General features: G+C 37.8%; 1 protein-coding gene across 2 annotated transcripts in view; it reads right to left on the bottom strand.

The window, feature by feature from the left end:
- The window catches only part of fbxo11b (F-box protein 11b), a 37,155-nt gene extending 25,716 nt beyond the window's left edge, over positions 1-11,439 (bottom strand). Inside the window, exon 1 of one of the 2 annotated variants that reach the window (XM_088610730.1) lies at positions 11,104-11,439. In XM_088610730.1, coding sequence (XP_088466856.1) covers positions 11,104-11,191 — 88 coding nt within the window. In that variant the 5' untranslated portion in view covers positions 11,192-11,439. Of the gene's footprint in view, positions 1-1,202; positions 1,223-11,103 lie in introns of those variants that run through there. The other variant, XM_088610731.1, reaches the window with a different exon arrangement.
- Positions 11,440-14,438: the final 2,999 nt, after the last annotated feature.

Genomic DNA, 14,438 nt, shown 5'->3' with positions numbered 1-14,438 from the left:
ATCACTTTATTGGCCATATACAATTCCTTGTATTAGGAATTTGTATTTTTGCATACTCCAGCTTGCTCTCCATGAGACACACAGACAGGAAGAGAATGCTGAGGTCAGAGCACAGGGTCAGCAATTTATACGACGTCCCAGGAGCGGTTGGGGTTTAGGGCCTCGTTCAGGGGCCCAACAGAGTAGGATTCAGCTGCTGGCTGCAGGATACAAACCTGCAACCTTCCAACCACAGATCGTTAGCCACAGAGCCACCACACCAAAGAGTTCTTACAATTACTACAGAAGCACTCACTGCTACAGAAAATGGTCTTGAAGCATTTCATTTATTAAAAAAAAACTTTACAAATAGAACAGTGCACGTTGACAATTTGTTGTACTACATGGGCAAACTGTCCACCTAATTAGGCCCAGAATTGTGGATGTGAACCACTTACTAAACTAACCACAATCTCCAAAATGTCTGGTTGCATTATTTGAAAACACTAAACAATTAGAAACACAAAAGTCTAACCGCGGGCTTCTTGCAATGGAAATTTTCTGTTCTCAACACTCAACACAAGGGTTAAATAATCCCTCAAAATGATGACTACACCTTTGATCCAGTACAAGTGACAACAGTGATCCCTGTAACCCTCTAATATTCACTGCAGTGCACTGCACAGGCAGTGAGAGGAGGCAAATTTCATGCCATTTTACCACTGTGCGCTTTCTTTTCATCAAGCAAAATCTGAATTTAAAAGACTGTACAATTTAAGAATCTGGATGAATCACACTGGCCTGCAAGTCATACTGTACTTGCATCACTGGGCTGCAATTTTATTTTCTGGAGAAACTCATGTATAATTAGCCTACAGGCTACATACAGAAAGGAAAATCAAAAAATCTAATTTTTCATGTCCAAAAGCCATTACAAACAAAAGATGAGTTACAAGATTTGTTCCTAAGATTAAGTCTATAATACTCCAAAAAATTATTTCAGATTGTCTTTTGTTCTTTTATTTGACATTTTGCTAGGTTACCTAGTACTATAAACTATTAGCAAAACAAGACAATTTAACATTGCAACCATATTTCACAAGACCATGTCTTATAAAAGTTTATCTTCACCAAAACGATTCCCACCTTAAACATTGCTCTTAGGCTGTCAGTTTGGAAAACAAGTTGACCAAACATTAAAGACGCACTTGTTTAAAACAAACCTGTTTTCATTAGATGCCTGACCCAGTTTTTCAGGAATGCACACTGGGCTACAGCCCTGCTGCTCCCTGCCACACACTCTCAGGGCAGAACACACATCCAGCTGACAGCACACTTCTTAATCTGCAGGGTATAATTACATACAACAAAAGAACAAACCAACAAATGAAGAAAATCATGATTTCGGCAACGCACATTGATTCCCCAATGTTTGAAAGACATCTGTATTCTTGTCGAACTTGTCCTAACTTCTGATTGGACACTCAGAGGGCATACAGCAGCCCTCTTTTATTGTTCTCTTTATACACTCAGTAGTATCATCATATTGTTCTCAGATGATATTCATATTTTCTCTGTTGCTGAACACAAATCAAGCATAATGGAAAAAAATCAAATGAATAACTGTTTACAAAGCCACATTCAACAATTTTGTAATTAAGTATACAAATTACTTAAGCAGGTATACCAATCTTTAATAGCATATTAACTTGTGACAGTCATAATAAATGATGAATGTTCATTCCTGATTTTATTTCTTGCATGAATCTTCCTTTCACTAAGTGAACATGACCAGGAAGGGGCTCTGTTCAGCCAGGCTCTGACCTACAACAGCGGTCACTGCAGTACAGCAAAAACCAATCAACCTGAAACTAACACAGGAGACAGTGCTCCCCAATGGCACCTAGACAACACGGCCAATTATTCTAACCCAGGTGACAAAGTGGCGTCGTTCAGAAACTTTGATTAAAAAGTGCCTTTTTGTTTGCAAAGAGTGAGAAAAATCAGCACATGACAACAGCCATCCTCATCCACATGGAAGCACAGAACTGCAGGCTGTGGGTAAGGGCCACATGTGACAGAACCACCACCCTGGGGCAGCAAACAGTAACTCCAGAACCAGTTGCCTCACAAGATGCCATCAACACAGTCAGGCAAATGGTAACGAGCCTATCTTTTATTCACAGGTGGCTAGGAACATTTAACTGTCAGACAGAAAGAAATGAAGTGCAATTATATGTATTACTTTTCAGATGCTATGTACATTGAGAACTGAAGAAATGAAGCAAATACAAAGCAAAAGAGCTACTTCTAAAATCTAAGTTTGGGAAAGCATCTAATAGGGGTTGAATTCTTGCAGAGTCTTTGCTAAGTCATGAAGGGCTGGGTTTCGAAGTCAAGCCGCAGCAAGCTGCATGTCTCCCTGTCCACAAAGAAGGCATGTTGCACTGCCTTAATGAACCAAGAAACATTTTCACAGCTGCATTACGTTTCCTTTGGGAAAGTGTTCTCCATGTTCCAAAGAAATGCCAGAAAATGAATGTGAATGTGAATACGTTCACCTAAACAAACTGAGCCAGCTATAGTACACAAACCCTTGCAGAATCATTCGTTTCCATTATCTTCTGTTGGAAAATGTCGTGACTCCCAGTCTTCCAACACAACCAAGAAAGAATACATTTATGATCATGGAGTTTCTATATTCACAGAATGGACTGCACTAAAATTCAGACTACATATTTTCTCCTCTATAATGTATATTGCACATAAATCCGTTTAAACCTGAGCCACAATAACTTCAGCAAAACTCAAAATCATGTCAGAAGCACCCTGAGAAATTTACAGAATCTAATGCATCTCAGAAAGAAACTGCCAGTACTGAAATTATAAAGTATTTTCTGACATTATAATTCCAGTTTTAAAAGTTTAAGTTTCTGTTAAAACTGCAAACACTAGAAGATTAGGATGAAATGGAGAGAGCCATCTTTCACATCTATTCTTAACTTCTACCATTACATGAAATTTTGTATCCATCCTTACATGAACACAGAATGATCTGCTAAAGTTTCTACAATCTATAGATACAGCATTCCCTGACTGTGTGTGATAAAAAATGTAGGCTATTACCTTACTTCACCTTTAGAACACACAATCCTGTAACAGCTTCACCTTATGGTCTGATGAAACCTCACCTTGTCCTATCACACAGTAATTACTGTTTCCTGGATTCCATACTACTTTTCCTACCTCATCAGCAAAACACCCACACACAACTTCCCTACAAGACAATTGTGAAACTTTTTAAATACATGAACGTGCCCCTGTTTATATTAGACCACAAACTCACAAGAAAAAAATATTAAATATCACCTATTAAGGCAAACCAGACAAATTATACATTTTATTAACTGAGCAGCTATGGCATAAGTGTGACACTGCTGAACGTTATTAAAATCTGATTGCTATGGTTCTAAATTTCTGGACAATCTGCTAGGTAGTGCAAAACACAGTGTTCCATGAAAAAAAGTCAAGAGGGCAGACAAGTCTAAATAATGGCCCTGATCATTTGAACACAGTACATAGATAAGGTCTTTGCAGCTGAGAGTACAAAGAGTAAAGTTTTAGAAAAAATTAAGACGGAGGAAAAGATTACAAAAATAGTTTTTTCCAGAAGCATTTCATTCATGAATTACAGTACTTGTAAAAATGATAATACAATGGCTGGCTACTTCAAACAATCACAAAGCAGAGGCCAGCAAAGAGTATAAAGACCACCACATTCCATGGTTTCAAAACAAGTCTGCAAGGTAAAGGGTCAGCCTACTTAAAATATGCACAATCATGAAGATGGCAACAACTAGTAAACTACACTAAGAGAAGTGAATTTAAACCTAAACCTAAAGAAGTGGATCAAAGTAGGGTCAAATCTCAGTCAAGTTACTGAGCCATTTCATTTATTTTTGGCACAGTTCTCAGTAGAAGCTAGTGGGCTGACAACCAGCTCTGGTTCAAAGGATTATTGTAATGGGTGTCATCTTTTGTTAATCAGAGAGGGGTTAGGGTGTTTTAATTTGCATTTGTCTTAATGCATGTGCCATACAGAGCAGTGAGTACCGAAAAAGAAGACTCTTCAGTTTAATTTGACTTTGGATTTTTTTAATGCTTTAGCATATCAGCAGGACAGACATGTACTCCTCCAAAAATAGCAGAGCAACAAAACCGTACTTTGCTAAATGACTAACACTATGGCAACAAATCTCTACCAAAACCTTTGTTAATTTGGTCCTGAAGTTGAATGTCAACATGCATATTTACCTTCTCAATTACTTTTAAATCTTTGAACCAAAGTGATAAATTAGGTTAGAAGCATCTCAGAATACAAATATTTATGAAACATGTTTTAATGCGTTGCATGTTAAAGGCCACACATTGAGATTAAAACAACAAAGTAGTTTCTTGTAAATCAGACCACTTGTTCAATGTATAACAGCCTGTTTTATAAACCATAAAATCCATGTGGAAAAACTCAGTATGTCTTCTGATACAATGGAGGAACAGAGAAAGTGTTTCCTTTGCTAAAAACAGATTTATAAATCCAATGGGACTGATAAAACAACCATACAGTCTGCAAGGATTAGCCTTCATGTTATACAGCACATTTTCATCATGAGCATAATCTTCAAGTATTTTAAAAAGATTCCCATTAGAGCAAGGATAATCCAATTACATGAGTCCACATGATTTTAATACAGAAGTTCTTATTGGGACCCCAGTATTCCCATTAATGTTATATTTCCTTTTAAAACTTCCGTGTAATTAACTATACAGTATGTACACACTCATGCTACATGCTATTTCTATCACACAAATTACTTTGAAAAATATTGTAATTACATTCATGTTCATTTTACTCATATTCAAAAAGTCTGTTCAATAAGATACATACTACATAATTTCTTTAGAAAGCAATTCACCAGCAAATGTCGAGGTTACAGGCAGACTATAAACAATTGCCAAAATGTTTTTTAACTATTGTAAAATTAAAACCAAATATCCTTACATTTGGATGCTAATGATACTACCATCACTGTTGATGATAAAATTGTTTTGTAGTATTTGCTTTTTTACTATGAAATAAACCCCTAGCATGCATCCCTTCAAGTTTCATTTAATACTGCTGACAAAAGTTCACTGTGTTCATCTCCTAAAGTTCTGCATATTCTTTAAATATATTCATTGTATATTTTTGGCTCTATATATATATAACTCATTTGTTTAGAAATTAAACTTACTTGGTGCCCTCTGAGAGGATGTTTAATGCATTTTATATCAGTTACATTAACATAACATTTAAATGGATAATCTGAGGGAGTCACCATTAACCACTAAAACATTTTTTTAAATTACACAAGAACTTCTTGTAGAAAATGGTACTGAAGTTGAAATGCATAATATTGGTGCTCTCTAGAGATCACATGGTAAGGAAGCAATCAAATACATGCCTTCACCTGTAATAAAAGGGAACATTTCAATTACAGAAAGTCATTAGACCCTTAGGTTTTATAATTGCTTCCAAAATATTCAAAAGCAACCCTTGAACTACAGTTATCTGAACATGAGTACATCAGCCATAACAAAGGAACAATCACACTCACCAGAAAATTGCTAATTAGGTTATGTGTAGCATGATTACATATCAAGTAGTGACAAATATTACTTTATATAATTGTTTTAAAAGAGCTTAGATCTTTGGTTAATCAGCCCCAGGCGCGCACACATTATATGGTTAAGTTATTTTTGCATTGTACAAAATTAAGCAAGTAAATTTAATAAACAGAACAATGTAAACTGTCATTATGTAATGGTGACTGGTTTAACACTCTTAGACCCATCAATAAAATAAGACAACCAAACCACATCTGGGGAGTTCTTTTCTGCATCACTCAACAGAAGAATAAAATGTACACAAATTGAAATCAATTACATTTGTATTCAATTTAAATATTCACTCAGAACAACTAATTCATATTAATGGAAGTTATGCAGCATAATCTATGTGTGACATTTTCATTGTTTTGTAATCATGTTTCTCATTTCAGGAAATTTATGGTCCGTTATAATATGACTGAAATAGAGAGAGATGTTAATTAACATGCTGCAATAGCCTATATCAGATCATAGCAATGCAATTGCAGACAACATATCTAAAAAAACAAAACTGACACTTCTTGAGATCCTAATGAATCTAACCCATGTCAAATAACCCAAATAAAGTATCGTTTTGACTTAGACTGAGGATGTCAAATTCATTCCATATTTCAAAATAGCTCAACATTTTTACTAATAAGCTGTTTTGACTACCATTAAATTTCACTCTGAAAATAGGTATAAAAATAAAGACTTCTTGTCTAGGATGATAAATGCCTAGAGATGTAAACAGTGGTGCCAGATTAATCATTACAGATGCCCATCAACACCCAAAGCAAGACCTGGTTATTGATAAGAGCCCATGAAAATCATGATACGTTGCTGTTATGCACAAAAATAAATTGAAAAGATCAACTGCATGGCACATTTTCACAGTAGTGCTCAACAAATATGCTTACTAGAATACAATACTCAGGTTGAATCATCTTCCCTGGTAAGGCCTACCAATGACCCAGTCATCCTGATAGAGGAAACTATACAGACACCAGTCTAATTTCTTTAGGGGAAATATTATGACAAGGAAATAAACTGTAGATATTTCTGTTGAAATGCTGAAAGATTCAGAGAATTGTTCCATTTACGTCTGCTTGTGTATAGTACAGTATTTTGAGCATAAACTGCCTGGCTGTGCTTTGGATCTACCAGCAGATGTGTTATTCTCCACCACAACCAGTCTTATGCACTCCAATCACGTTTCACACTGGAACCCTCTATGTTAAGTCTTGACAGCCACTGAAAACTGTTTATGGGAGAATCAAAGGTGCCTGTTCAGGACCACCATTCTTCAGACTCAGTAAGTAAATCACATCCTACAAGTCCTCCTTAACAATGAACTTTTCCAAGCTCCAACTCTGCTTTCAGATGTCCAGTAGCTCATTTTATATGCTATGGTAACATCACACAGAGAGCACAAGCAAGCAACAGCATCTTGCTTACTGACAGCCAATCAGGTAATCCCTGTTCTACTGTTATGCAGAATTAAAGCTCATATTTAAATTTCACCATACAGGTCTATTATTGGATTTCTCTCATAGAAGCTTATATAAAACAATGAGTGGGGCACAAACAATTAAGATGCTCTGAAGACTTTTTGTGAAAATGTCACAAGGTCACCAAAATGGCACTTCAGTAGTTGCCTCAACTGTTAGGCCATACCACCACTCTGTAGACTGTAGTACAACAATAAGATGTCAAAGAAACAGACATAAATTAGTAATATTAAGAATACATTGATGTTTGCACGCATAAGAACTATATAGTCTAGACTCTCATCCACGTTCCAACAAATCTGATATTAATTCAAATGTCCTGTTCACATAAAATGCATTAAGATAATGATCTGACAAGAATGTGAACATCCATGGTACAACAGCAATACTATGTACTACATATAAACAGGTGAAGAAAACCCTCCCACTGCTTGCAGCTTCATCAGGTATTCCAAGCTGCAGGCTCTTGTACCAACTATACTTGTAAAGAAAAGCAATGTTAGCAATTAAACAAATCATGAAAACAGAGAAAGAGATCTGTATTCGGCCATGTAAATGAATAAAAAAAACACAGGACTAGGAACTAACTAAAAAGTAACAATTAGACAAGACATTCCTATTTCTTCCTTGATGTTTTGATGCATTTTAACCAACAGATTCAATAATTGTATTTCAAATCAGAATTATTCTTTAGCCTAACATTGTTAATTCTTCAGTTGCAAAGAATAGCATTGCTGTGCTTTCATGAGTCCTTTACCTGTCATTAACAGCACCAGGTCAGAGAGTAAAATGGATATAAGAAGCACAAATGCTGCTCCCACAAAGGAAAACCACCTATGCATTCCTGCAGCTTAAATCACACGCTCTTTTGCATGGGGTGTGGGGCAAGACACCTTGATTGGCTTTTGCTGGAAACTTGACAAAGGCCTACCATGCCAAGACGGATTGCCACACACTGTCTACACATAGTTGTCTCAATCAAAACGTTAACTGTCTGCTGTGCTCGGATGGGCCATCTTTGGTTATTTCTTATCAGAAATAGTGTCAACAATGGTTACATCCCTATTCCCCCCCCACCCCCCATCTTTTTGAATGAGCATCACTCACTACAATGGAAACTGATGGAAAGTATTAAACATTAATTTCTTACACCTCTACGGTGCTTTTCATCCCCCAAAACCCCAGTGTTCCACATATTTCAGGGGAACCACTTCATCCACCACTAAAATGTAGCATCCAACTGAGTGACACGCAGCAGCCATTATACACCAGAAGGCTCACTACATAGCAGATGAGGCAGAGAAGTGAAAATGACTTCAATTGAGTTGAGGGGGCAATTCAGAGAGGGCCGATTGTGCAAGCCAAAAGCAGAATGACACTTCTCTTACAAACAGCAACATGTGACACTTAAAAGCCATGTAGTCAGGACTTCAGTTTAACGCTCCATACAAAGGTCAGCACCTCTTACATTACACTGTCCAGTTGCCATAATAGGGTCAATGGCTTTGAAATCACTGTACAGAAGGAAAAGTGCCACCTACTGGTCTATCAATACCACTTACAGTGGCAACCTGGTCTTCCATCCCGAATTTGACAATGTCCAACAAGATAGGATGAGATCAGGCTACAAGATGGTAATGCTCCTCCATACTTTGATGTGCAACGGAGTTATAGCCTATCTGGCAAACAATGGACACAAGACAAGATATACCCTGGACGGGACGCAAGTATGTCTCCGGACCATGGTAGGAAACCAGAGCACCAGGCAGAAACCCACATGAATACAGGGAGAATATAAAACGCCATGCAGATAGTTCCCCAGACACTGAACCCAGGGCTCCAGTGCTATGATGCAGCAATGCTAACCTCTGCACCACTGCGCCATCTGTGCACAAAAGACACCCATCCATTTTCTAACCTCTTCATCCAGTTCAAGGCTGCGGGGGGACCTAACCCAGCAAGCAGGGGGTGCAAAACAGGATAGATCTTGGACAGGATGCTAGTCCATTGTAGGGCACACACTCACACCAGAATTTTTCTAGAAGCCAATTAACTCATCTTTAGGTTTATGGACTATGGGAGGAAACCAGAACACCAAGAGGAAACCCACATGAAGACAGAGAGAACATATAAACTCCACACAGATAGCAGCCTAGGTCTGGAATTGAACACCGGGCCACACTGCTGCGAAACAGCTATGCTAACCAACTTTTACAGCCACCACGCCAGCCACCACAAAAGACGTTCACCATTTGATTTTTTTCTAAACTGTAAATTGTTTGGTAAAGCATTTTAAATCCTGACAGACTCAAATTCAGCAAGTGTCACCATACAGATTTCACTGCCCATTTGTGTCATAGTAACAGTTTTACTACTATAGTTTACATTTTGGCAAAACATGACACTGGACTACAGGAAATGTCAAAAGATGTTTTTATTTCTCTCCCCCGGTACATTGATCTCTCTCTAACTATGGAGAAATACACACAAGAACAAAAAAAAATGTTTTCCAGAAATCAACATGTGCCCGCATAAAAAAAGCATAAAAAATAGCAAAACTAACATACCATTAGCAGGTATTGGCACTTATAAATTATTTTAAGTGAAAATATATATACTCCCCCCCCCCCCCATGTCTGTAAAAGACTACTGGATTGCACGGGAGCAGTTTGGATTATGTTCCTAAAGCATTTGTAAAAGTTGACCTAAATTTGAAATTTCTATAAATTTTGTAATAGCTATGATGTAGATATCAGCATGTGGAGTTTTTATGTGCTTTCTGATCATGTTTCTTTTTCAGGAATTTCATAACATTTTACTGCTTTTTGTGACATGACTGAAAAGAGAAATAATATAATAGAGTCTATATGATCAGACTGTAACAACCTCTCAAGAAACTAAAAGGCTGAAAAACATGGAAATTCCTGAGAACTTAATCAACCTCGGCCCTGCTGTCACTAAAAGTCAAACTGCACAAATGAAAATCCCTTATTGACACCTCCTGCTTGAGTTGCAAGACATGACCCAATATTCAGGAATAGCTTGATCAACATTTACCAATATACTAAAAAACATTTTTTTCCTGCGTAATGTAAGACACTGGGCCTCTCACTGTACGTCACTTCGAAACCGAAAATGTGTTTACGTAAAAAAAAACAGACTTTTGTCTACGCGTTGTTTTAAAATGCCTACTTCTGAAGACAATGGTGCGTGATTGATCATCACAGATGCCAATCGGCACCCAACCCAAGGCCTGAATATACGAAAGACCCCATGAAAGGCATGATATTCTGCGGTTATGCACAAAAATAAACCAAACACAAATCAATTACATGTTTAGATTATTAGCATTTCCACCCGTCACTAGGTCGATTCTAGTGTTTAGTAAGCTCCTGTAGCTAAGTACAGCCTCAACTACGCAGTAAACCCACCGTAAACATACACCATAGCACTGCTTGCTATCAGGGATACCATTTAAAAGACAAATGATTGCTAAGGGGGTTGCCAAGTAAGTTAACATTAAACACTACACCCCCTCAAACAGGGAAGAACACTAAGACGAAAAACACAACGCAAGTAACTATTTAGTAAAACACGATGTGTTAATAATAATTTTGGGGGGGAGAAATTATTTCATTGTTTAAAATAAATGTTATCATAGTTACACTGGAAACGACGATCCCCAAACAGTACTCACATCAGCAGGGATTAGGAGCAAGCCAAGCCAAACAAAGCGCGGCCTATCCTATCGGCCACTAAAGCGAAGCCTCGCGTTTTCCTAATGTGAGTCTACCAAACAGTACGGCCCACAGCCCACCGGCTGTAAACAGGGCACAAGGCGAAATCGTTTTGCATTATACGTAACACTACAGTAATATCTTTCAAAAACACAACCTTTCATCGGTAATATATAAAGACTAATTCTTACCTCTTTCTCCGTTGTTCCTTTCCGGCTGCACCGGGCGCGGCCTCGACACTCGCCTGGGTCTTCTGTTGGTTGCTCTGACGGAGTTCATTTGGGGAGTTTATTATTTTTTAAAAAATTCGAACCCTTCCCTATAATTTGCCTAAATTTTCTTAACGTTCAACCCAATTTAAAATTCCGTTTACCCCCTAATGTAAAAAAAATGCTTATCCCGTCTCGGAATCGTTATTTTTTGGATGTTATTTATGTTTTTCTTAATGCTCCCCCTGTACTCCTCTGTCTCAGCTCCGTCTCACTCTGGCAGGAGGAGCCATTTACTCACAGAGAGACACACTCACAAAAAAATATCACACGGGAAGACTCTCCACCAATCGCAGGCAACGGTTCATAGTTTTTAGAAGCCACTGCAAATAGGAATGCCTCTTTTAAAATACTTAGTAGGGTTCTGACTTGGATGCCGGAGAGTGGAAATAAAAAGGTACCACAAAATCGTTAAAGCGCAGTTCGGTGAAATACACCATCGCCTTAGCTGGGCCAGCTAGGCAATATAGTCTTGTTATCACTTTCAGCTGACAGGAAACTGATTTCTAAATCAAATGCGTGGAAAGAGTCATCATTAGTTACAGCCATGACATACTTGCATGTTATTAATGCACAAACCGTTGTTGCATTTAAAGGTGCATAGACTCAGCATTCGTTGCATTCCAGATTTTCATCATTTTAGATTATGTCTCGTCTGTGTAGATTTAAGGAATTGTTGTTTTTTTTAAATAAGATAATGTGATGTATGCTTTCCTTATGTATATTCCAAAAAAATATTTGCATGCTGACCAAAACCACGGATAATTAGTATGACGTATGAGAAAGTCTTAATGAGTTCTGTACGCATGCAATATTTATTTTACTGGTATGCCTCTACATAATAATTAGTCATTAGGGAACAATACAGCCATTTCATAGTATGGGGGGAGGGGGGTCGTTTAATAATAGGAACAAAGGTTTAGTCACGGAGGAAATAAAGGCACCAGTATTTATAATAGCTTATTTTGGGTTGTTGGTTTTGTTCATTTTATTTACTTAGAATCTCCATCTCCAAAACAATATTCTATACAAGAAACTTGAAAAAATTACTTGATCCTATAAGATGACTTACTCACCTGGGCCAAACACATCAGAAAGATCACAAATGAAATGGGGCTATTTGAAATCACTTTGAAACTCCTCTGTAACATTGTCCTTTAAAGGGACAATTTGAAAACTCTGATATAACCTGTAATCTTTGTGAGGTGGGAGGAAAACTGAAGCACCCAGTGAAATCCCACGTGAACATGCAAATTCTACCGAGACAGGTGCCCAAGCAGAAATAAAGCCCAGGAGGCAAGGAGTAGACACCATGTCACTTGACCTTTTATGCCTTGATAAAGACTGTAGAAAATAATTAAAAACAATACAATGTAATGAAGGACAATGAATTGAAGAAGTGTGGTCACTCAAATTAAAATAAATATAGTTCAAGTAGGTAGATGCGTCAGCATGCGTAGGCTGCAAAGAAACAAGTAAAGGTTTATTTCCTGCTGAAAAGAAAAGAAAGGAAACAACATTTCGGCTGTGGAGCCTTCTTCGGGTGTACATTGAAGAGCATTGATACCTGAAGAAGATTCCACAGCTGAAACGCTGTGTTTCCTTTCTTCTTTTTTCAGCATGAAATAAATCTTAACTTGTTTCTTAAAATAAAAATATGTTGTTTTCTCAAGATACGATAAGATCACTATTGGCCATACACAATTTCTTGCATTAGGAATTTGTCTTTTTCACATACCCCAACTTGCTCTCCATGAGACACACAGACAGGGAGAGAAGCTTGGGGTCAGAGCACAGGGTCAGCACCCCTGGAGCAGTTTAGGTTAAGGGCCTTACGTAGGGGCCCAACGAAGTAGGACTCCTCTGCCGGACGCTGGATTTGAACCAGCAACCTTCCAGCCACAGGTGCAGATCCTTCCAGCCACAGATCCACTGCACCTCCCATGGTAATACTCTGTACTGTACATACTGTACTGTGAAGTGTAGCACTAACACAGTCCCTGGAATGACACGAAGTGTAATGGGTACTAAGCACCGCTTAATAGCAACATGTTCACACAAATGCTGGAGTAAACATGAGGAGAGATTTGTGTTTTCTCATTGTAAACATAGAAGGCCTGATGCAAGAAAACATTTCTTCTCCCCTGAAAGGTGATCTCTAAGCCCAACCCTAAAACTACAAGATTATGATTTAGTTGATAAGAAGATTCTGAGCCATTTCAGCCTCCATCCACTCCAAACCCTGCTGCAAAATGGCTTTCTGCACTTCACCCTGAGTTAGAATTTCATTTAATTTTTCTCAGTTTAATTCTTCTGTTAGCTTTTACAATGGTTTCTGTGCCAGGGGCATTTGTTTAAAGACTCATAGGTTTGAAATTACTTGCATGTACTAAAACACCACCAGGTTCCTATTAATCCAACCAACCAACTGTCCCAGTTGTTAATATCTGGCTAAACATTAACTGCACTTATCTTAACAGTCCAATGGCAATTTGCCTGTGTTTCTATTATGTATTTTTAACTACAGCTGCTTTTCTCAGACTATTTGTAATAGCTTTAGCATGTAGTTGGTACATAGACACAGTGGATATATTCAGTGACTTTGTACAGGTTTAATAATCTCCAGTTGTTTACATGATTTAAAAACATACAGTACGTAAGAGCTTTTGGTGAAATGTCTCCATCACATATTGTTTTAAGTTTTTTTTACATTGATAATGCTCACTGTAAATTCATACCTGATTCACACCTGTATGAAATATGTGGATCAATGGATTTTAATGGTCATTAAAAAATCCCAGGGTGTTTCTCGAAAAGAGTAGGGGTGTAACCCCGGCATCCTGGACAAATTTCCCATTGGCCCTTACCAATCATGGCCTCCTAACAATCCCCCTCTATGAATTGGCTACATTACTCTGCTCTCCTCCCCACTAATAGCTGATGTGTGGTGAGCGTTCTGGCGCACTATGGCTGCCGTTGCATCATCCAGGTGGATGCTGCACATTGGTGGTGGTGGAAGGGAGTCCCCATTACCTGAAAAGTGCTTTGAGTGGAGTGTCCAGAAAAGCGCTATATAAGTGTAAGCAATTATTATTATTATTATTATTATTATTATTATTATTATTATTATTATTATTATTATTTGACAGGGCTGACCTCACGAAGGTCCATACCATAATTTGAGCCCTTCCCATTTCTGGAAAGGTATGTGTTACAATGCGATCCAAAAATAAGGAAATCCAAACATCTATCCATAA

Source organism: Lepisosteus platostomus, chromosome 17 (assembly GCF_059453375.1).
Source record: "Lepisosteus platostomus isolate fLepPlt1 chromosome 17, fLepPlt1.hap1, whole genome shotgun sequence".
In the NCBI taxonomy this organism is placed as follows: domain Eukaryota; kingdom Metazoa; phylum Chordata; class Actinopteri; order Semionotiformes; family Lepisosteidae; genus Lepisosteus; species Lepisosteus platostomus.
Note: the sequence above shows the minus strand (reverse complement) of the source record. Positions and strands in the feature narration are given on the sequence as shown.